The sequence below is a fragment of the Hemitrygon akajei genome, chromosome 11, assembly GCF_048418815.1.
Source record: "Hemitrygon akajei chromosome 11, sHemAka1.3, whole genome shotgun sequence".
In the NCBI taxonomy this organism is placed as follows: Eukaryota; Metazoa; Chordata; class Chondrichthyes; order Myliobatiformes; family Dasyatidae; genus Hemitrygon; species Hemitrygon akajei.
Genome location: NC_133134.1, coordinates 115,809,682 through 115,833,482, shown reverse-complemented (window position 1 = coordinate 115,833,482; position 23,801 = coordinate 115,809,682). Strand labels below are relative to the sequence as shown.

The 23,801-nt window shown below is 40.4% G+C and overlaps 1 protein-coding gene across 5 annotated transcripts in view; it reads left to right on the top strand.

Annotated features, from left to right (window-relative positions):
• Nucleotides 1-23,801, top strand: part of pltp (phospholipid transfer protein) — a 91,099-nt gene extending 67,298 nt beyond the window's left edge. For all 5 annotated transcript variants that reach the window (XM_073061567.1, XM_073061568.1, XM_073061565.1 and 2 more), the window contains 4 exons: nt 2,994-3,036; nt 13,953-14,016; nt 17,948-18,024; nt 21,495-23,801. In XM_073061567.1, the coding sequence (XP_072917668.1) occupies nt 2,994-3,036; nt 13,953-14,016; nt 17,948-18,024; nt 21,495-21,605 (295 nt within the window). In that variant the 3' untranslated portion in view covers nt 21,606-23,801. The remainder of the gene's footprint in view (nt 1-2,993; nt 3,037-13,952; nt 14,017-17,947; nt 18,025-21,494) is intronic.

The window sequence follows — 23,801 nt, the reverse complement described above, 5'->3', positions numbered from 1 at the left end:
ACAATTTTTCATATATCCATGTGTCCATCAAAGAATCTCTTAACTGTCCCTGACATCCATCTACCACTACCCCAGCAGTAAATTCCAATCACTTACTGCTCTGTGTAAATAACCTACCTCTGACATCTCCCCCCAACCTTTCCTCTACTCACCTTAAAAGGATGCCCTCTGGTCTGGGTCATTGCTGCACTGAGAAAAAGATGTCGGCTGTCCACTATATCCACATCTTGTGTAATCTATCAAATCACCTCTCCTTCACTCACCCTTTCCACATAAGAATTGTTAGATGGGAAAGTGAAATTGATGTTACAATCGGATCAGCCATGACCTAATTTAATGGTGGAGCAGGGCCAGGGGTACTACTGTTCCTCCTAATTGATATGCCATTTGCTACCTCAGCTGAAGGTAGTTAGATCTGGAGATGATGTTGCCCAGCAGGTCCTTTGGAACTCAAGAATGAGGCAAACATTTTATGGTTACAGCCATCCGACGATCTGTTCGTCTCGGTACAGGTCAGGCAGGGTGAGAAGAAACAAAGGGACTATGACTGTGATTGTAACTGTAACAGAGGAACACAGACATGTTCCTCCTGACTCTCGCAGCTATCTTGTACCTATTTCCACCCTGTCACTTATAAAAAATGCAATTCCTTTCTCTCAATTCCTCCATCTCTGCCGCATCTGTTCTTAGGATGAAGCTTTCCATTCTAGAACATATAGTGAGCTACCTTGGCAGGACCCAGTACTGTAATTGTGAAATGCTCCTGAAGCCTTAAGTTTTGGTGGAAGGGAGATGTAAATGCACCAGCAGCTGAAGAGATTCAGAATCAGATTTGTTATCACTGATTTACACGACGTCAACTTTGTTTTGTGGTGGCTGTACAGTGCAACTTAAAATTACCATAAATTACAACACAGTGCTAAAAGAAAGGAATAATTAGATAGTTTTCCTGGGTTCATGACTGTTCAGAAATCTGATGGCGGAGAGAAAGAAGTTGTGTTTTATTTATTGAGTCTGTACATCCTCCCTGATAGCAGAAATGAGGAGAGGGAATATCCCGGATGGCGAGAGTCCATAGAGGTGGATACCACCATCTTGAGGCACTGCCTCTTGAAGACTGGGGTTGGGGGGTGGTGGAAGAGATGGGTTATGCCCACAGTGGAACTGAATCTACACTTTGTGGCCTCTCGCGATCCCATGCATTGGAGCCTTCGTGCCAGGCAGTAATGCAACCAGTCAGAATGCTGTCCACTGTACATTCTTAAGAACTTGCTGGAGTCTTTGGTGAAACACCTCAAAGTCCCAATGGAGTATAGCCGCTGACATGCTTTCTTCATGATACATTCAATCTGTTGGGTCTCTGAAACGTTGATGCCCAGCGTCAGTTGAATGGTAAATGCTAACCATTCCCACCACCTGCTCCTCAATAAGGACTGTTGTATGTTCTTCCAACTTCCAGCTTCTCCTTCCTGAAGTCTGCAGTCAATTCCTCAGTCTTGCTGACATTGAATGCATGAAGAGATTTAATGGAGCGAGGAGGTGGTTGATTCATCTTTGGAGTTGGGGTTTCCGGGTGATTTCTGTGAGCAGACTTTTGAGCCATGTGACGATTTCCCTGTTACCATAGCTACCTTCGTGCATTTTACATTTCTCAGAACAAGCTCCCTGTGGGGTCCCCGAGCAAGAACGTCAGCTGCTGCTGGACTTGGGCTATAGATTCCAGCTTGGGCTGTGGATGCAACACATTTTACACAACCATCAAAAGTTCAAAGTAAATTTATTATCAAAGTACATATATGTCAGATATACAAGATGCATTTTCTTACAGGCATTCACAATATATACAAGAAACAATATAGAATCAATGAAAGACCGCACGCAGGAGGACAAAAAATTGATGTGCAAAAGTCAATGAACTACACAGATACGAAAAGAAAGAAAAATAAAGAATTAATAATAATAACGGACTAGGTGGTTAACACAAATTCAAGATGGTAAATGCAGAAAATGCTGAGAAAAACGAGAAACAATCCAACTTATTACAGGATCTTGTAGCAGTTTAACTCAATCTGCTTACTTACACTGGCACAATCAAGGGGCAAACTTCATTTACCAAAATCTTGCTTTAAAATACAAACTCATAAAAGACACCATACCTTACTATAAATACAAACCTGATCCAGTTTTAGTGTCAGAATCTGATAAATTATATTACGACCAATCCATTATTAGAGATAGGACAATCCGTAATAACCCCTATCTAGATATAATATTGCAGGATAGATAAGCAAGAATAACTTACTTAATTGATATAGTCATTCCAAACACACACAACTTACAGAAATCAGTAAGTGAAGAATCCAGAAATATGCTGAATCAAAAGAGGAAACTGAAAGACTATGGAACATGAACAAGGTGTACGTTGCCCCAGTAGTAATATCTATAACTGGTTTCAGCCCAAAGTCACTACACAAAAGTATTAAACAATTAGGGCTACACAGCAATATTTCTGTAGGTCTACAGAAAGCCAAAATATTAAACACCACTAGAATAGTTCAAAAGTTCCTAGTAGTTGAGAAATGAATGTGCTTGGCTAGGCCCGAACCTCAAGTTTCACCAGCTTCAGCTGAGATAAAATAAAAATACAACAATAATAATAATAAAAAATAAATAAGCAAAAAAAATCAAGAACGTGGGATGAAAGTGTGTCCATAGGAATATTTCACATTTCACTGTGCAGGAATAATTCCCTTCTGTAATTCTGATTCAGAGCTTTAGGTAACAGAATGGACGAGTTCACTTCATGAGAACGTGTGTGGGAATTACAGTTTCTAAGCTGAGAGTTTCAGTTATCACATGTGTGCTGGAACAAGTTCTGAAATATTCACAATGTGGGAGCAATGTCCTGAGGAGTACAATCTGTGGGACAGCTTGCCTCCAATTGCTTTGCGCTGACACTTAGAGGATTGATTTAATTATTTTCTTTCCCATAGATTCAAGATGTTCTCAGCAAAGTCAACTCTGGAATCACTGGCGGTAAGTAGTCACGGTCAGGGGTGAGGATGTTCATCACTGCTGCATGGGCTACAGTCTGATGAAACACTTGCCTATTTCAGAATGCACTCAATTAGTAATGCAGTAGTTATTTAAAATCAAAACTGGCACTTGTGCAGGGCTGAGGAACAGCAAACACTCTGCTGTATTAAATTATGACTCTGGAAGTGGTTTGGTTTATTATTGTGACGTGTACCAAGATACAATGAAAAATTTGGCTTGCATGCTGATCAGATCATCACACAGTGTGAAGAAATAGAAAAGGTAAAGCAATAACTCCGCATAACAGCTACAGAGAAGGAGCAGTGCAGGGAAACAATAAGGTGCTAGATCATAATGAGGTAGGATGTGAGGTTAAAGGTCCACTTATTGTACTGGGGAATTCTTTAATAGTCTGATAACAGCAGGATAGAAGCTGTCTTTGAGCCTGGTTTTACGTGCTTGCAGCCTTTTGTACCTTCTGCTCAGTAAAAGAGGAGAGAAGAGAGAATGAGAATGGATATGATCTTTGATTATGCTGGCTGATTTACCGATGCAGTGAGAAGTGTAGACAATCCATGGAGGGGTAGCTGGTCCCTCTGATGTGCTGAGCTGTGTCCCTGCAGTTTCTTGCAGACACGTGCAGAGCAGTTGCCGTATCAAGCTGTGATGCACCCAGACCAAATGCTTCCCATGATGCACTGATTAAAAGATATAGTAAAGCTAATCACAAACGAGAGAAAGTCTGCGGATGTTGGAAATCCAAGTAACACACACAAAGTGCCGGAGGAACTCAGCAGGCCAGGCAGCATCTATGAAAAAGAGTACAGTCGACGTTTTGGGCCGAGATCTTTCGGCAGGACCTGCGGAATGTTGCTAGTGAAGCTACTTTCTCAGGTAAATTAAATATATACCTTTGTACAACACTGATGAAGAGGAGGAAAGTTATCACCATGTCTTGGCCTAAATTTATCCCTTAGTCTCCATAATTAAAACTGGTTAGTTGGTCAGTGTTGCAGTGCTCTTTGTGGCATCTTGACTGTTCTGTCTCTGATGTGACCACCTCATAAGTACTTCATGTGTTGCAAAATTCTTGGAGGTGACAGGTCATGATACAAATACAGGCTGTGGCAGTTCTGAGGCACCAGCTCAACATCTTCCCACATGTGAACAATTCTAGGACACTGTTTTGAAGGTAAGTAAGGGAGCTACTTCTGTTATCTTGGGCAATAATTATCTCTTTACAAACACTTAAAAAGTTATTTTATTTCTAAATGATCTTTCTGGGAGTTTGCTATATATAGATTGATACAAGTGCATTGTTGGCTGTAAGTCACTTTGGGATTCCCAGAGCTTATAAATGCATGACTTTGTTGAATGAAAGTGATGGAAGACATTCTATCCTGTTAAATGTGATCCTCTATGAAGGTTTATCCAATCGCTTTAGCCACCACAGTTGTGCACTTGCATCCACAGGAGTAAAATACAATGAAAAACAAAACTTTTATTGTGAGAGACTGTGTTGAGGTGTAGTAACTATACATCGCTTGAGGAGCATTTTAAAGAATACTTACATTGGATGAGTCAACTTCTTACCATGTTTAGGGTGCTCTCACCCTGGGAAACTCCAGACCTGTAAGATACATGTAACCATTTCCTTCCTTCTGGTGCCTCTGCCATTTGTTTGTAGAGCAGAAGTGAAAGGACTAGTGGATTCTGATGTTTTTGATCTGAGGTCCTTTGGAAGTCTAGACTGTGGCATAAATGTTTTTGTTTATTATAATTTATTAAGCTCTAAGAGAACAAAGGGATTGGAAAAGGAGAGTAGTGAAAGCAGCACCCAGTCGTGAGAGAAGGCGAAGGCGAGAAAGAGATCAAAGCAACGTGGTTTAGCCTTCTTATACCAATTTGTTAACAGCAATAAATACCATTCAAATTGTGTAGATGAGTTAACCAATCAGATAGCCCTTATTCAAATAATGCAATATTCCCAATTGTAACCACTAGGAAACACACTGAACAAATGCATATTCATAGGTAACGGTATACAAACAAGCATAAGAAAGTTAATCTACAAGGAAATAACAATTATATGGTCTAATCCAACAGAACATCAGAAGGGTCTTGCCTTGTTGCCAGAGTTATCAATAGCAATCAGTTTGTGTTAATTATCATAACATACTGAAAAGACATAGGGAATTAAAGGATTCGTACTTTAAAATTCCTTTGAACTTTGTACTTTGTACTTGTTCTTTGAACTTTGAGTTTCCACTTATCTCAAGATTTTCAAATTTCTTTGTATCTAATTTCTATGATGTGGAAATACAGAGGCACCAGGGTTAAATAAGAGGACCAGAGTGCAGAGGCCCAGATAGCTGAGTTGGAGGCCTTCCACATGACCTGGGAATTGAACTTCATGTAATTAAATAAACTGATAATTGCAAAACTCTTTTTGATAAAATTGACCAGGAGACATTAGATTGTTATAAACTCCCAATTGGTTCAATAATGTTCTTTGAGGATGGAAATTCAGTTTATATGTGATACTGACCTATGAAGCAAGTCCCTCAGGAGAGTTAGAGAGAGCCAGCAGCTCTCACAGCTCATGATTTGTTTTTAAACTACAAGTAGCTTCTACTAAGCTGTCCTGTCAGACATCCCTTTCCGTTTCCTCCTGTCTCAGCATTCTAATGGGACAGATCCCACCATGACTCCTGTGGATCAAGGGTCAAAAAAAGTTCAAAGTTAATTTATTATCAAAGTACATATAAGTCACCAGATACCACCCTGAGATTAACTTTTTGTCAGTATTCACAGTAAATACAAAGAAACACGATGGGGTAGATAGAGTCATAAAGAAAGCTTTTGGTACATTGGCATTCATAAATCAGAGTATTGAGTATAGAAATTGGGATGTTATGTTGAATTTGTATAAGATGTTGGTGAGGCCTAATTTGGAGTATTGTACAGTTTTGCTCACCTACCTACCAGAAAGTTGCAGATAAAGGTGAAACACTGCAGAGAAGATTTAAAGGGACATTGTCAGGACCTGAGTTACAGGGAAAAGCTGAGTAAGTTAGGACTTTATACCTGGTGTGTTGAAGAATGAGGGGAGATTTCATAGAGGTATACAAAACAGATGAGAGGTATAATGAAGATAAATTCAAGTAGGCGTTTTCCACTGAGATTGGGTGAGACTAGAACTAGAGGTCATGGGTTTAAGGGTGAAAGGTGAAATTTTCAAGGAAAACATTAGGGGTAGCTTCTTCATTCAGAGGGTTGTGTGAGTGTGGAATGAGCTGCCACTGGAAGTGATGGATACAGATTAGATTTCAACAGTTAATAGAAGTTTGGAGAGGTACATGAGGGAAATGGAGGGCTATGGTCCAGATGCAGGTCAATGGGACTAGGCAGATTAATAGTTCAGCATAGACTAGATGGACCAAAAGGCCTGTTTCTGTGCTGTAGTGTCCTATAACTCTATGACACTAAACAATGATAAAAAAAACACACAACAAAGACAGACAAACAAACAACCAATGTGCAAAAAAACAACAAACTGTGCAAATACAAAACAGAAAATAAATAAATAAGCAATAAATATTGAGAACTTAAATTGCAGAGTCTTTGAAAGTGAGTCCATAGGTGAGGGAGCATTTCAGGAATGAGGTGAGTGAAGTTATCCCCTCTGGTTCAGTAGCCTGATGGTTGAGGTGTAATAACTATTCCTGTACCAGTTATACGTACATTTAGAACAGAAATGAGAGGGATTTTATTCAGGCAGATGGTGGTAAATATGTGCAATTCATTGCCACAGATGGCCATGGAGGCCAAGCCATGAGTATATTTAAAGCAAGTGAGGAAATTGAGGATCCAATTGCACAGGAGGTATTGAGGCCAAGGTCTTGATGGGTTTTGAGGGAATGATAGTGTTGAATACAGTGCTATAGTTAATAAAGAGCATCCTGATGTACACATCTTCACTGTCCAGATGTTCCAGGGTTGAGTGTAGAGCCAATGACTCTCCAATTCCACCATTAAGCATCTTCCCAAGGAACCAGAGGAGATGTAATTCCTGCCCTTTTGCCTCTTCTCTTCCCACAGATGATCTTTCCAGCTGATGCAATATCTCATTACAGCCACTTCCAATCTGGCGCACTGGAATTGGAATTGGTATATTACAGTTAATTGCACAGAGATACTTGTCTCGCTTACTGTTCAAACAGATCAGATGTGAGACAGTGCTGTGAGGTACAACAAGGTAGAACAATAGCAATGCAGAATACAATGTTACACTTACAGAGAAAGCACAGCGGAGGTGGACAATAAGGTGCAAGACCATAATGAGGTAGATTATGAGGTCAGAGTCCATTGCATCTCACTTGGTAACCTTTCAATTGTCTTGTTACAGCAGAGTAGGAGTTGACCTTGGGTCTGGTGTTACACGCTTTCAGGCTTTAGTGTCTTCTGTCCAATGGGATTCTGGGATGGGTGGGGTCTTTGATTATGTTGGCTGCTATAGAATCAGTGAGAAGTGTAGACTACGTCCATAGAGAGGAGGCTGATTTCTGTGATGTGCTGAGCACTGTTCACTGCTCTGCAGTTTCTTGCAGTCACATCCTCTTCTTGAAGTGTGTTCTTCTCAAATGAGTGAAAATCAAAAGTAAAACTGGTGATGCTGAAGTCTAAAACAAAACCTGGAAATGCTGGAAATACTTGGCGGGTCAGGCAGAAGAGAAACAGAGTCAATGCTTCAGGTTGGAGACTTTTCATCAGAGGGAGTGAGAGCAGTGGCACAGGGTAAGGATGAGATGCGGTGGAGGAATTTGTTAACTATGGTAGAGGGATAGCCACAGTTCTGAGGTAATATGTAGAAAGTCTCATCATTGGAGCAAATACAATGGAGATAGAGGAACTGGGAGAATGGAAAAGAGTTATTAGAGAATGTAGGGTGGGACAAAGAGCAGTCAAGAGAGCTGTGGGAGTTCTGTGGGAGTCCACAGAAAAAGATACTACCAACATTCAAAGCAGCCCACCAACATCACAGGCAGTGATTGCTGCAGGTGTCTCTCAGGGAGCAGTCCACTTACAACTGAGACCACTCAAACAATTAAGAGAAGAAAGACACGCATGAAATGGTCATTAGAAGTAAACACGTTCATAATTTGTCTATATTACCAAGTAACAAAACTTGAGACTGACATGACAGCATACAGGGACCAACTTCATCAACAGTTTATAGCACAATATCCCTCCAGGCAAGTAAATGCACAACAAATAGCAGATCAACATAGAGTGAAAGCAAAAAATAATGTAATCCCTATAGACATGTTAAACCAAATAAAACATGAAGTTGCACAAGACCTAGAAAGAAACCAACTATGACGATACTACGCAAGGAAATAATGAAGATGCAACACACTGAAGCAACTGCTTCACAATTGGACGTTAACAGCAACAACACAGATCCCTGGCCTCTGCAGAATGCTGATGAGAAAGCTGAGCTTACAGACAAAATTTTCCTTATATTTAACACCACACTAACAGAATATACAGTATGCAACAAAAAGCCCTACATAGTAAAACAAAGTAACTCATCAAAATTTGCAAAAATTATTAATATTCTCAACAATATCATATTACCATAACATTTAGGAAAACATGAAACATTTGAAGAACTACACATAATAACATACTGTGCAGCATTAACAGCAATGCAGTGCAATGGTTCCAAAACAGAGGCACTCATTAATAGAAACCTAAAACTGAGTAACAAAATGAGAACACTGAAATGGCAGAAGAGATTAAAAAGCAAAATTGAAACCTTAAGAGCAGAAGTAGCCCGCCTAATGGAGTATAAAAAGGAGCAAGAAAGTTGAGAGATAAGCTAAGGAAATACTAAGGAAATATAAAGTCCACACAAGATATGATCAATCCAACAAAAGTATTGTAGAATTTATAGATACACTAAAACTTATTCTAGGCTTATTGCCTACAAAGCCAGACCAAATAGATACATGAAATGCATCAGACAAAGAAAACAGAAATATCAATTCAGAAACAATGAAAAAGATACATGGGTTATTGTAGATACAGGATATTGAAGTGAAATTTGACACACTAAAATGTCACCAAGCCCAGCACAGAATTACCAACAAACACGTGATAATGAACTTTTGGTCTAATATCTGGGCAAATAGGGCGACACACAATCAAGAAGCAAGCTGGGTTAGGGAGGAAATAACACACTCACATAATTGAAGAAATACAAATACTTGAAGATACAATGGATATGCTGAAAGAGGTTATAAAAATACCCACAACTGGAAAAGTGCTGGCAGTGATAATATTCATAAATATTGGTTTAAAAAATTTACTTGCGTTCACCATACATATTAATGTATACCAATAATTTTCTTGAAAATCCTGAAAAGGTGCCTGAATTTTTGACAGAAGGTGAAAGATATGTTTTACCTAAAGGGAAAATCACAAAAGATCCATCAAAATATCATCCCATTACTTGTTTATAAGCTATACAGTATATAGAATTGTAACATCATGCATCTCGCAACTAATGACCACTCATTTAGATAACCACAATATACTTACAGAAGTGCAGAAAGGATGCCATTAGAGTATGAAAGAATGTAAAGAACAACTGATAATAGATTCTGTAATTCTAAATCAAGCCCAGAGGAAAAGCGGAGATCTTTCTTGTTGCTAAGTTGACTACCAAAAGGCATTTGACTCTGTCCCACACTCATGGTTAATAGAAGTAATTAATATATATAAAATACACCCAATACTTGTGAAATTCCTTCAACATCCCAGGAAGCACTGGTGTACCGTAATCACTCTATCTATTAACAAACAAAAAACAAACAACCACCATTATCAAAATGCACTAAGGCATTTTCCAAGGTGACTAAGTCCACGATAGTTCTGTCTAGCTTTAAACTCCCTCACTAATTTACTGAATAAAATGAAAATTGGTATCAAATCAGAAACAAAGAAATAAGCTATACCTTAACACACCTTTTATACATGGACAATTTAAAATGACATGGTCCTTCATCAGTAAAGCTAAAACAATTAATTCAAATGGTAGAACTATTTCCGAAAGATATAAACATGAGCTTTGGACTGGATAAGTGCAGAACATTAAACATAAAAAAAGATGCAATAGAGCTAATAGAACACAAAACAGAGCAGCGGGATATGATACAACTGATGGATGAATATAAAACATATAAGTATCTGGGATATTCACAAGCAAAGAAAATAGATCATAGTGCGTTAAAGGAAAAACTTGAAAGAATTTATTTCAAGGCTTAAGAAAATCTGTCAAACAGAGCTCAACAGTAAAATATAACAAAGGCAATAAGCACTTTTGCCATACCTATATTAACGTATTCTTTTGGCATAATGTCTTGGGCCGGAACCAATCTGGAAAATTTATGAAGAAAAATAAGAACTGAAATGACAAATTTCAGAAAACATTATGTACACTTGATCGCACTTAGATTAACTACCTAGGACAGAAGGGGGAAGAGGAATAACAGACATTAAAAATCTACACAAAAGTAGGATAAAACTTAAAGGATATATTTTCATCAATGAAAACAGGATTCGACACTTCATGCGAGCATATGCAATTCTGATAAGAAGTATACACCACTATACTTAAACAAGAGCACAACCCAGAAAAATGAAGGCATTATCACTATTGAAGAAAAAATTAACCAATGGAAGAACATAACCCTCCATGGAAGACATCCCCATGATGTGAGCAGACTAGATGTCGACAAGGAAGTGTTGAACGCCTGGCTCAGAGTTGGAGATCTCTTCCCAGAAACAGAGGGGTTCTTTGTGGCCATACAAGACTAGGTGGTTAATACAAATATCAAAAATACATATTAAAAGACCAACATGTTCTAGATGATAAATGTAGAAAATGGCAAGGAAAACCAGAAACAATCCAACATATTACAGGATTCTGTAGCAGTTTAACACAATCTGATTACTTGCACAGACACAAACAAGTGGCAAACATTATTCATCAAAATTTTGCTTTAAAATACAAACTGATGAAGGAAATCACATCTTACTATAAATACAAGCCTGACATAATTTTAGAGTCAGAATACCACAAATTATATTATGGCCGATCCATTATTATAGATAGGACAGTCCGTAATAAACATCTGGATATAATAAGACAGGATAAACAAGAACAACTTATTTAATAGATATAACCATTCCAAACACACCTAACTTACAGAAATCAGTAAGTGAAAAACACCAGAAATATGCTGAGGAAATTGAAAGACTGTGGAACATGAACAGTGTGTACATTGTCTCAGTAGTAATGTCTACAACTAGTGTCATCCCAAAGTCACTACACAATGGCATTAAACAATCAGGCCTACACAGCAATATTTACATAAATCTTCAGAAAGCCACAATACTAAACACCACTGGAATAGTCCAAAAGTTCCAAGCAATTGAGAAATGAGTGTGTTTGGCTATGCCTGTACCGCAGGTTTCACCAGCTTGAGCTGAGAAAAATAAACACACAATAAATATAAATATATAAGGTAGCTTAGATACATAGATTGATTGTATGTCCATAAAGTGACCAGGTATACATAAGGTGACTGACGGGAAATAATAAAGTAATGGTTGAATTAGTGGGTGGAGATGTTGATTAACTTTACTGCTTGGGGAAAGTAACTGTTTTTGAGTCTGGTGGTCCTGGTGTGGATTATATTTAACCTCCTCCCTGATGGGAGTGGAACAAACAGTCCATGAGGATGTGTGGGATCCTTCATGATGCCACTGGCCCCTTTCTGCAACATTTTGGTATGTATGTCCTTGATGACTGGAAGGCTGACGTCAGTGATGTGTCCATCAGTTTTGACCACCTGTTGTAGACCACCACGATAGTGCAGCTTCCACACCAAACAATGATGCATCTTGTTGGGATGCTCTTCACTGCATATCTGAAGAATGGTGTGAGTATGGATGTGCAAAGTCCAGCCCTCTTCAGCCTCCTCAGAAAGCAGAGGTACTAGTGAGCTTTCTTGACTGCGTAGGATGTGTTCTGGGACCATGAGAGGTTGTGTGTGATATTACTTTCAGAAATTTGAAACTGATTGCGGCTTCTGGCACTGTGCTGCCAACGTAAAGGAGGGAGTAAACGGTGTGAGTTCTCCTGAAGTTAATAACCATCTCTTTTGTCTTGTTGACATTAAGAAAGAGGTTATTTGCCTGGCACCAGGCCTCGAGCTCTTTTGCCTCCTCTCTGAAGGCCTTTGCATCGTTGTTGGTGGTGAGCCCCATCACTGTCATGTCATCGGCAAACTGGATGACGTGACTGCTTGGGCGTTTGGCCGTGCAGTCATGTGTGAGCAGAGTGTACGACAATGGAATCAGCATCAGCCCTGGGCGGTACGATGGGGAGGGAGGAGCGGTTGTGCGTGAGATGGCCTTTCTTGAAGTACTATCGTTGTCTACACACTTACTAATGTAGCTGATGACCGATGAGGCATATTCTTCGAGGTATGAGTCTAGTTCATTTGTGGTCGCCTCCTTGAGCATCTGCCAGTTAGTCTGTTCAGAATAGTCCTGAAGCATAGAGATTGCCTCATTTGGCCAAACAGTGATGGTCCTCTTGACTGTTTTCTCCATTTTCAGCAGCAGTCAGTATGCCGGGATTAACATTATGGAGATGTGGTCAGAGAGTCCAAGGTGGGGGCTTTGTAAATATTGAGCCTGTTTGTATAAGCATGGCCCAGTCTGTTTGTTCCCCAAGTGGCAATGGTGACATGTTGGTGGAATTTTGATTAAATGTCCTGCAAGTTAACATGACTGAAGCAATGATCTATGTGCTGTAAACCTCCTGGTTATGAGTTGAGACCTGTGGAAAGATGGTCATACGATGAAGGTCACACCGCTGAAGGAAGAGGGACAGAGCAGCAAACGGGTTATGAAAGTTTGAATCTAAGCTTCTCTAATGATTGATACTCAGGACATGGTCAGTAATCTGCTTTGTACCATGAGGATAGTGAGGCAGAATCAGGTTTATTATCACTGACGTATGTTGTGAAATTTGTTGTTTTGCAGCAGCAGTATAGTGCACGGCATAAAAATAAATCAGAAGTGCAAAAGAGGAATAGTGAGGTAGTGTTCATGGGTTCAAGGACCATTTAGAAATCTGATCGCAGAGGGGAAGAAACTGTTTCTAAAATGCCGAGTGTGGCTCTTCAGGCCCCAGTGCTGGTAATGAGAAGAGAGCATGTCCTGGATGGTGAAGGTCCTCTATGATGAATTCTTCTTGAGGTACCACATTTTGAAGATGTCTCCTATGGAGGGGCGGGTTGTGTCTGACTGAGTCGACAACCCTCAGCAACCTCTTTCGATCCTGCACATTGGAGCCTCCAACCAGGGAGCGACGTAACCAGACAGAATGATCTCCATGGTGCATCTGTAGAAACTGGCAGTCTTCAGTGACATATCAAATCTCAAACTCCTAATGAAGTAGAGCCCCCGGCATGCCTTCTTCATGAGTGCATCAATGTGTTGGGCCCGAGACAGATGCACCAAGATGTTACACCCAGGAACTCACCCTTTACACTGCCGACCCAAATACAAGGACTGATCTGTGTTCTTCCAACTTCCCCTTCCTGAAGTCCACAATCAATTCTTTGGGTTTTCTGATGCTGAGTGCAAGGTTGTTGCGACAACACTCAGCCAGCTGATGTATCTCACCCCTGTCTCACTAATGACAGCATTAGAATGGGGTCACTGCTATGATGAAAATCTTTGAAAGCCTTGGCAATCGTAAGAACCAATAGCAGGTAGGAGCAATGAAGTGATTTGAATTTAAAATGTTTACTGACACTTCTGTACTCTTATAGTTGATTCCTATCCAGACTCCAATGAAGGCTCTTCTGCAGCTCACTGTCATGCCCATTATCAATGGTAAGTTCTCTCCACTTACTCTTCTACTGTCATAGTTTACACACTTACGACGTTGCACAGACCGCTATTGTGTGCACACCCTCATGCTATTCTGGGGATTCTGAGGTTGAAGTGTTAGATTTACACATCCCATTGTATAGATCATTACAGTTAGCTGCTGCCTTTACATCCTCGTGCAAGTGTAGCTTATAACAAGGTTATAATTGCTTTCAGAGGCCATTGTACAAATAATGACATTGTGAAGATATATTTGCACACTATGACATTCTGTATATTTTGACAATAGTCTGTTTTATGTATGTATTTACATAATTGTATAGGTTATCATGGTTTGCTGCTGTATTTATATTCCCAAAATATTAGGTGGATTCTCACAGCCTTTCGCCATGTTTTCACATTCACAATAATGTGCAATCACAGTTAGGCATCGCCTATTATGATCAGGCATGCAGATTTTCAGAATTTACACTGTCACGATTATTAGAGCTCAGTGCTTACACACTCACAAATTTGTGTACAGTGTCACAGCTGGGTATTATTTTACACACTTCGAAGACAATGCCAAAATCAAATTTATTTCCATAGGCACAAACTGATGCATAAGAACACGCACAGGTTCAATGAAAAACTTAGTTGCAACATCACAGGCACGTAGCATCAGATAAGCAGCATTCACAAGTGAAACATAAATTAAACATAAATTTTATACAATGTACAAGAATTAGAACAAATAAAAGTCCATTGTAATGCAAAGTGGTCAAAGTGTTGCCATACTGAGCTAGTGATTAGGGTTGTGCCAGTTGGTTCAAGAACCGAATAGTTGGAGGGAAGTAGCTGTTCCTGAGCCTGGTGATCTATGTTCCCTCTAAGCTGTGCACTTGTGCACACACACACGTTTTTCAACCGGCGCACAAAGGAAACTAATGTGCGCACAAAAGGTTAGTTACCTAAAATAATGTAGTAATTAATAATTATACTTATTGAAATGCCAAAGACAGGAGAGAGAAAGATAACTGAGTGACTTAAATATGTATGTTGTTTTGTTGTTATTCTGTGCACTTTTATGTCAAATATTTTGTAAACCTACATGAACTGTGCCATGTGTGCATTCAGTGCGCACATACATTTGTCACAGGAAAAAAATTTGCACAACATAAGATTTTTGGCACATTGACTACTAAAAATTAGAGGGAACATTGCTGATGATGTCAGGCTTCTGTACCTCCTGCCTGACGGGAGCTGGGAGAGGATGGGATGGTGGGGTTCTTAGACGATAGATGTTGCCTCCTTGAAGCAACTCATCCAGTAGATACTAATGATGGCAAGAGATGTGCCCGTAGTGCATCAGGCAGAGTCTACAACTCTCTGCAGAATCATATCCTGAGTATGTAACAATATTGCTGCCAGCTGCCAGCAAAGTGTTGCCTCTCCAGCACCATCTTATGTTTAGTTATTCTTACGACATTGTGTAGGTTTTCACAGTTAGGTGAAGGACTTGCAGATTCACATCATCTCAGGGCTGGCCGCTGGATTTGTGCAAACTCCATTCTATAGATTTTAGTGATGTGATTGCAAACATATTATTACTTGGTTCCTAGATTATGGCTGCCATTTACACTCATATATATTTTATTTTCTAAAAAAATATTTTTTTTTCATAATATGCACAGTAAATACAATTGGGGCATGTCTTCATTTATATTCTATGCCATCATTACATTACCTTACAAAACATCCACACCCCTCATGCTTCCCCCTTATGCATCAGGGGGACGTGGGCAAGGTGGTTACACATGGGCCAGTCACTCACTATCCGGGGCAGTGAGCCCCTATACTTTGCTCTTTCACCACCCAGCCTTCCACTCTGAGCTTCAGTGTGTCTCCCAACACATCCTCCAGCATTGTGGGATGTGCTAGTTAGCTGCATTCCCTTGCAGACATCCCCTTAAACTGGAAGACCAGCAAGTTTCGGGCAGACCAAAGTGTTTCGCTCACCATGTTGATATTTAGACCGTAAGACCATGAGACGTAGGAGCAGAATTAGCCCACTGGCCCATCGAGTCTGCTCCACCATTCAATCATGGCTGGTCCTTTTTTTCATTCTCCTCCTCAACCCCATTTCCTGGCCTTCTCCCCGTAACCTTTGATGCCATGTCCAATCAAGAACCTATCAATCTCCACCTTAAATACACCCAACGACCTGGCCTCCACAGCTGCTTGTGGCAACAAATTCCACAAATTCACCACCTTTTGGCTTAAGAAATTTCTCTGCATCTCTGTTTTGAAAGGGCAGCCCTCTATCCTGAGGTTGTGCCCTCTTGCCCTAGACTCTCCCACCATGGGAAACATCCTTTCCACATCTACTCTGTCTCGGCCTTTCAACATTCCAAAGGTTTCAATGAGATCCTGCCTCATCCTTCTGAATTCCAGCGAGTACAGACCCAGAGCCATCAGATGCTCCTCGTTGGAATGTTTTGTCTCAGTATCTCTCCCTGGGAACAGCCTGTAGTTCAGACAACCATCTGATTTTTGTATTTCAAAACTAGACTTCATTCATTATTTTAAAAATATACAAAAGGAAGAAACAGTGCAAAAAAAGTCCTCTGTTATACAATTGTTTGTATTAGTGATAGATTCATAGAACACTACAGCTCAGAGACAGGCCCTTCAGCCCATCTAGTCCATGCTGGTATATATTTCTGACTATAATTCCATCTACCATTCGGTACCTGGACCATAGCTCTCCATATCCCTCTCATCTATGTACCCAGTCAAACTTATATGTTTAAGCCACATCCACCACTTCTGCTGGGAGCTTGTTCCACACTCACACCATTTTCTGAGTGAAGAAGTTCTCCTTCAGGTTCCCCTTAAATATTTCAATTTTCATCTTAAACCCATGACTTCTAGTTGTAGTCTCACCCAACCTGAGGGGTGGGGGGAAGCCAGCTCATATTTACCCTATCTATACCCTTAATAATTTTGCATACTTCCATAAGATTTGCCCTCATTCTCCTGTGCAAAGTCAAAGCTCTAGGGAGGGTTATGTACAAAGTTTGAAGTAAATTTCTTATCGAGATACATGCAGTATGTGTTACCATATTCTGCCTTGAGATTCATTTTCTTGCAGGTATTTACAGGGAAAAAGAAAAACAATAGAATTTTATGAAAACTATACACAGACAAAGCATGAAACAGACATAAAGCCACCAAGTATGGCCACATTCTCAATCTACGTACAGGAGGTCACTCTTTAGTCACAATGACTAGAGAGTTGTGATTTGCCCCACTAAAATTATGAACTGAATGCTGAGAATTTGGGCCTTTTCTGGGCTGTGCCGGGGATTTGGATCTAAGGACTCGATTTGGTTTGGAATGCCTTTGCTGTTGCTCCCTGCTATTGTTTATACGATTTGTTTTGTGTTTTTTCTCTTTTCTGTGGGCACTGGGGGAGAGGGGAGCAACGTTGGTCTTATTTTTTAAAATCGGGGTTCCTTGCTTTGCGACTGCCTGTAAGAAAACAAATCTCAAGGCTTTGTAATTTATACATCCTTTGATAATAAATGCACTTTGAAACTTCGACAGAAATGTCAGCTTCTGTTCTGCACTCACTATCAGAAGGAAGTTGAGTGAGTTTGCAGTGCACTGACTCCAAACACAGCTGAGATCAGCTGTCTGAATGGGAGTGGGATATGGACAGCTTTGGTCCAGGTAATGGTAGACAGAATCATATAAAGAAATATAGACCAGCCTGGACTGGATGGGCCTGTTTCTGAGCTGTAGTGTTCTATGAATATATAGCCCCGTATGGTCCAGGATGGCAGCACCTTTAATGAAGCAGATGACATTGTGTGTGTGGAAGTAAGTAACTTGTGCTAGGTGTGACCACTCCCTCCTGTGCAGCCATTTCCTTTTCTCTGTCTCTGCTCAGAGCGAGCTCTTCAAGGAGTACAGATCCCACTGCCAGAAGGAGTTGACCTCATCAACGAGACAGTGACAAACTACCTGGTGAGTCATCTAACCCATTAAAGGATCCTGTGCACTAACTATTTACACCAATCTTTTTAAAGGTTTGGTAACTATTGATAAGGGATAGTTGACCAATATTGTCATTTTGGGCCTGACTAATTAATCAATAGATCACACAACATGTACTTCTCCATCCATATTGCTTTACATTAGCCCACCTAACCTTCAAAAGTGACCATTTATCAGCTTGTGTGCATTGGTGCTATGCTACCAGGTAGCGGCGCCCACATAATAAAATATCACCCATCCTTTACTGTGTATTTGATGTGCTGAAGGCTATGCTGAAAATAATGCTAGCCTGAAATGTACTGATACCCATCATTCCCACATAATGGTAGCGGGCACAAGGGCTATACTTCATTCCTCACAAAGCATGTTGTGACTGTGATCTATTCACCAGAGAGACACTGGAACTGGTGACATAGAGGTCTTTATTCATTAAAGCAAGAAAGCATGTTCCTGGTGACCCCCTCGTAGAGCCTCCCAAATTCGAAGTACATCACAGTTTTAGACCTTTAAGGTCAAAGAAATAACAGGGTGATTCAAAACAATTTGAATAGTTACAATGACTTCATTTACTTCAATTTTTTGAGTTGACAGTGCTTCCTTTGAACTACTTACAAGGGGTGATTGATAAGTTTGTGGCCTAAGGTAGAAGGAGTCAATTTTAGAAACCCTAGCGCATTTATTTTTTCCTACATTTACACACTTAGTCCAGCGGTTGTGGAGCATACGGATCCCTTCTTTGTAGAAGTTGGCGTCTTGGACCTCCAGAAGTGGTCCACAGCAGAGGTGATTGATAAGTTTGTAGCCTAAGGTAGAAGGAGATGAGTTATTAACTTCAAACTTTCTGCATTTTCACTCAAAGAGTTCAACTGCATCTGTATGTAACGAGAGCTGTATAACTCATCTCCTTCTACCTTAGGCCACAAACTTATCAATCACCCCTGCTGCAGAGAAAAGATCCGTATGCTCCACGACCACTGGACTAAGTGTGTACATGTAGGAGGGGACTATGTTGAAAAATAAATGTGCTAGGTTTTCTAAAATTGACTCCTACTTTAGGCCACAAAAATCGATCACCCCTCATATCGCCAATGGGAGATACCTCAAAATGTTCAAATACTTCTGTTGGGACAAAGTAATTCACTCAGATGACTGTAAAGGTTCTGAGGGCAGAGATCCCAAGCACTCAAAATGAATGTTGTCGGGGCTGATTCTTGAGTATACAACTGTCCCAACTATTGATAGATCAACAATACCTGTGACCATGTTTGATGTGCCAAGTTACATACATGATGGTGCAAATAACTGGGCCAATGTTGCCTGGTTTGACGCAGACCAGTTAACATAACTCCATTTTAAAAAAAATGTTTGGCTGATGCATGCAAGAATGCCACATGGTCATTTCACTTTACAAAGTGTAACTCTGAGCATCCAGCCCCCTGTTATGGCCCAGCAGCCTGTGCTCAGTAGGCAATAGCGTTTGCAGAGCTGTGAGCTTTTAAATCCAACTGATGCTGCTTGCAAATTACATTAAAAACTGAATACTGGTTCTTGTTTGAATTAATATCTACTGTATTCACATAATTCATAACTCCAGAATAATCACTAACAAAGCAATGAGCAGCAGGACAGTGAGGAGTGTGGTAGAACAGAGGAATCTAGGAATACAAATCCACAATTCCTTGAAAGGTGTCATAGGTAGATAGGGTAGTAAAAAGTTTTTGGCACATTAGCCTTCATAAATCAACGTATTGAGTACAGGAGTTGGTATGTTATGATTAAATTGTATAAGACATTGCTGAGGCCTAATTTGCAGTATTGTGTGTAGTTTTGGTCACCTATCTACAGGAAAGATGTAAACAGTATTGGAAGAGTGTAGAGAAAATTTACAAGGTTGTTGCTGGGACTGGAGGACCTGAGTTATAGGGAAAGGTTGAATGGGTTAGGACTTTATTCCCTGGAGTATAGAAGATTGAGAGGATATTTGAGAGAGGTATACAAAGTTATGAAGGGTAGCCAGAGAGTGGTGAATCTGGGGAATTCTTTACCACTGGCAGATGCGGAGGCCAAACCTTTATATATACTTAAAGCAGAGGTTGATTCTAGATTGGTCATGGCATGAAGGGATATGGGGAGAAAGCAGGAGATTGGGGCTGAGAGGAAAATTGGATCAGTCATGATGAAATGGCAGAGCAGACTCGATGGGCCAAATGGCCTAATTCTGCTCCAATATCTTATGGTCGTATGGTATAGACAACATAAATGAAAGCAGGCTTTTTCCACTAAGGTTGGGTGAGACAACAACCAGAGTTCATGGGTAAAGGGTGAAAGGTTAAATGTTTATATGGAAAATGGGGAGGAACTTATTGACTCAGAGGATGGTGGGAGGGTGGAACAAGCTGACAGTGCAAGTGGCGGATGTGAATTCGATTTCAACATTTAAGAGAAATTTGTGCAGGGAGGGGTATGGCCTGAGTGCAGGTTAATGGAACTAGGCAGATTAATGGTTCAGCATAGAGAAGACATGCTGAAGGGCTTGTTTCTATGCTGTAGAGTTCTATGACTTTATGACCATAAGACATAGGAGCAGAATTAGGCCACTTGACCTATCGGATCTGCGTCATCATTCTATCACGGCTGATTTATTATCCCTCTCAACCCTGTTTTCCTGCCTTCTCCCCATAACTTTTAATGTCTTTATTGATCAAGAAACCATCAACCTCCACTTTAAATATATCCAGTGACTTGGCCACCACTGCCACCTGTGGCAATGAATTCACAGATTTACCACCCTCCGGCTCAAGAAATTCCTCCTCATTTCTCTTCTAAAACCTGTGCCCTCTGGTCCTAGACTCTCTCACTATAGGAAACATCCTCTCCACTTCCACTCTATCTTGGCCTTTCAATATTCAATAGGTTTCTTGAGATCCCCTCTCATACTTCTAACCTCCAGTGAATACAGGCTCAGAGCAATCAAACACTCCTCATACATAGGATAACATCAAGATATAGGAGGCAGGGAGGCAGGGATATGATATCATGCTGGGAGGAAAAGTTGGCCATTGTGTTGCAGGGTTGTGGCATATGATGGGGTGTGCCTACAGGCCAAGTGGAACACCTTCTGCCCAGACCTAATGCTAAAAAGGTGCTAATCTTTTTCAGCCAATTATCACGGCCCTGACAAGGGGAAATTCAACTGGTACAGTCAGTTTTGAAACAGGGCTAAAGTATGAAACATCAGCCTTATTGTATTATTTAATTAGACCAACCTCAAAAAAAATCAGGTTTTTCACCCCGTCTGAATAAAAAATATCCTGAAAATCCAGCCACAGCTTAACCCATGGAAACTGAAATTTCGTCAGTTAGGAATGCAATTTATAATTTTATTTTTAAGCCTAACGAAACAATGCACAGTTGCCAATTGTGTTCTTTGTCATTTGTAGGGCTTTCTGTCGATTGGAGCAGATTTACACTTTTACAAGGGGCTGAGAGAGGTGATCAATAAGAATGCACAGCAACCCCCCTCCCCAAACAACTCAACTCTTCCGAAGTAGAACAAGGCTGTGAATAGTAACTTCTGTACCGTGTATGAAGACCACAGCAATATTCTACTTACCTATTAACTAATGTTATGTTTTATTAGCCGAACACTGGCTCTATGGAATCTTTTTACTTTGTATTACTAAGTCTTTGCGAGAGTACAGAATCAAGCATTTCAAGCTGAGAGTACACTGAAGGTCATATTGGTGGTTTAAGTGCAACAACTGTTTGTTCCTTGCCATTGTATTCTTGCAGAGTTTGCACTATTGAATCTATGGGCTGCTGTCAATTAAAACTACTCCACAGTCTGAAAGAGAGGGGAAAATATTACTGCAAAACCTTGGGCACATCCTGAACTGCTAACATATGATTGTAGATTACAAGCAGCAATGCATGGCTTATAAGTAGTTTCCTTCCCTCAATCATATAAAGCTATCATTCCTTGATCCCAAACTTGAGGGTTGAAGGGGGGGGGGGGAGGTTAGCAAAGGATGACACCTGCCACCCATGGTGGAATTACTCTGTGGTACTCTCCCACTCCCATTCATTATGTCCATAATACGTACTTAATGATCTCCCCATTCGGATCATGAGATGCACAAACTGAAGTTAATAATACACCCAGCAACTGACACTCCTGCAGTCTGATAGAAGTAAGTCTACTTGTTCATTAGAATTGTGGCCAGCCAAATACAAAGACTGTACAGTATGTGATTAGTGGAGCCTGTCCTTTTTGTTTAGGCCATTTGCAGATTACACCAGGAATCATGGAAATAACCTCTGTTCAAATCTTTAGGCCCATACATGCCATTTTCCAAGCTGCACCAATAAACTCTGCTTTATTCCCTATGGAAAGGCTTTCAGTAACCAACGCATTATACTGACAGTAGATTCCTCCGTTTAGTCAGAATTGCCATTTGTTCATCTTTTGTCTCACTTATACAGTATATCATAGAGTCATAGAGCATTACAGTGCAGAAACAGGCCCTTTGGCCCATCTAATCCATGCCAACCTTTTTTTCTGCCTAGTTCTATCTATCCTCAGCCAGACCATAGCCCTCCATAACCCTCCCATCCATGTACCTATCTCTTAAATGTTGGACCTGAAGCAGCTCCATTTTGCCTACCACCTGAACAGATCAACAGCAGATGCCATTTCACTGGCATTTCGCTCAGCTCTGGATCACCTAGCAATAAAGATGCATACATCAGGATGTCCTTTATCAGTTACAACTCAACGTTCAACACTATCGTCCCCTCCAAACTCCAAGACCTGGACTTCAATAATGTCCTGATTCTCGGTGTTAGGTTCATAGAAGTGAGGTGTGTTAGACAACTGAGCATTTGCAATTTGTGCACTATATTAGCACCTGTCACCTCTGTGCCTATCTTGACCAATTGTGCGTATTGCTCCCCTCTTGTGATCTCTCTCCATTCTCAAAATGGGAGAACTCAATACCTGGCCATCAGTTTCCTCTCAGTCCCCCACACCAACCATGCATTGCCTCCCCAAATCCCCACCAGTGACCAGCTGTCTTGCCGTTCCCCACAGAAGACAACTCCTGCCAACTCAAGTGCCAGATAAGGAACAGAGCTAAAGCTGCTCAGACTCATGTCACTCAGTCTGTAGCACATTGTAGAGCCTGTCATTAAACCAAGGTCTCAAAGATCATTGGAAACTAACTAAGGAGACTATTGAAAACCACTTCAGCTAATACTGGACATGGTCTGGTGTGGCATACCATCAGAGGGATTGTGTATTCCAAGCAAGAATACTTGTGCTGGTCAGTAAATATGAGAGCGATACTTCATGTGACAGTGATCATGGGCTAAAATCTCAAAAGAATGTGCCTAAGGATTAGGATTAAATGCTCCACATCACTGATGCCTGTGAGCTGAATATTCTGTTGTGAACAGCACTGGTGAATTAAATCCTCCCTATAAATGATTCAATGCATAAAATATGCCTTGTAATAGTACCACCGCAGTAGATATTTTCTGCTATGGTCCCTGTAATGCTGCTGGATGAATTATCAGAAGTATTGGATTATAGAGAATGCCAGTTTAGGTGTAGTCCATATAGTAATGACTCATGCAGTTCATCCGTGTGTTAATCAAATATAACGATGCACCTTTGTATGTTAATGCACTCATCTTTCCATCAAGAACACAACCATATTGTACAACGTGGAATAAATATTATAATGATA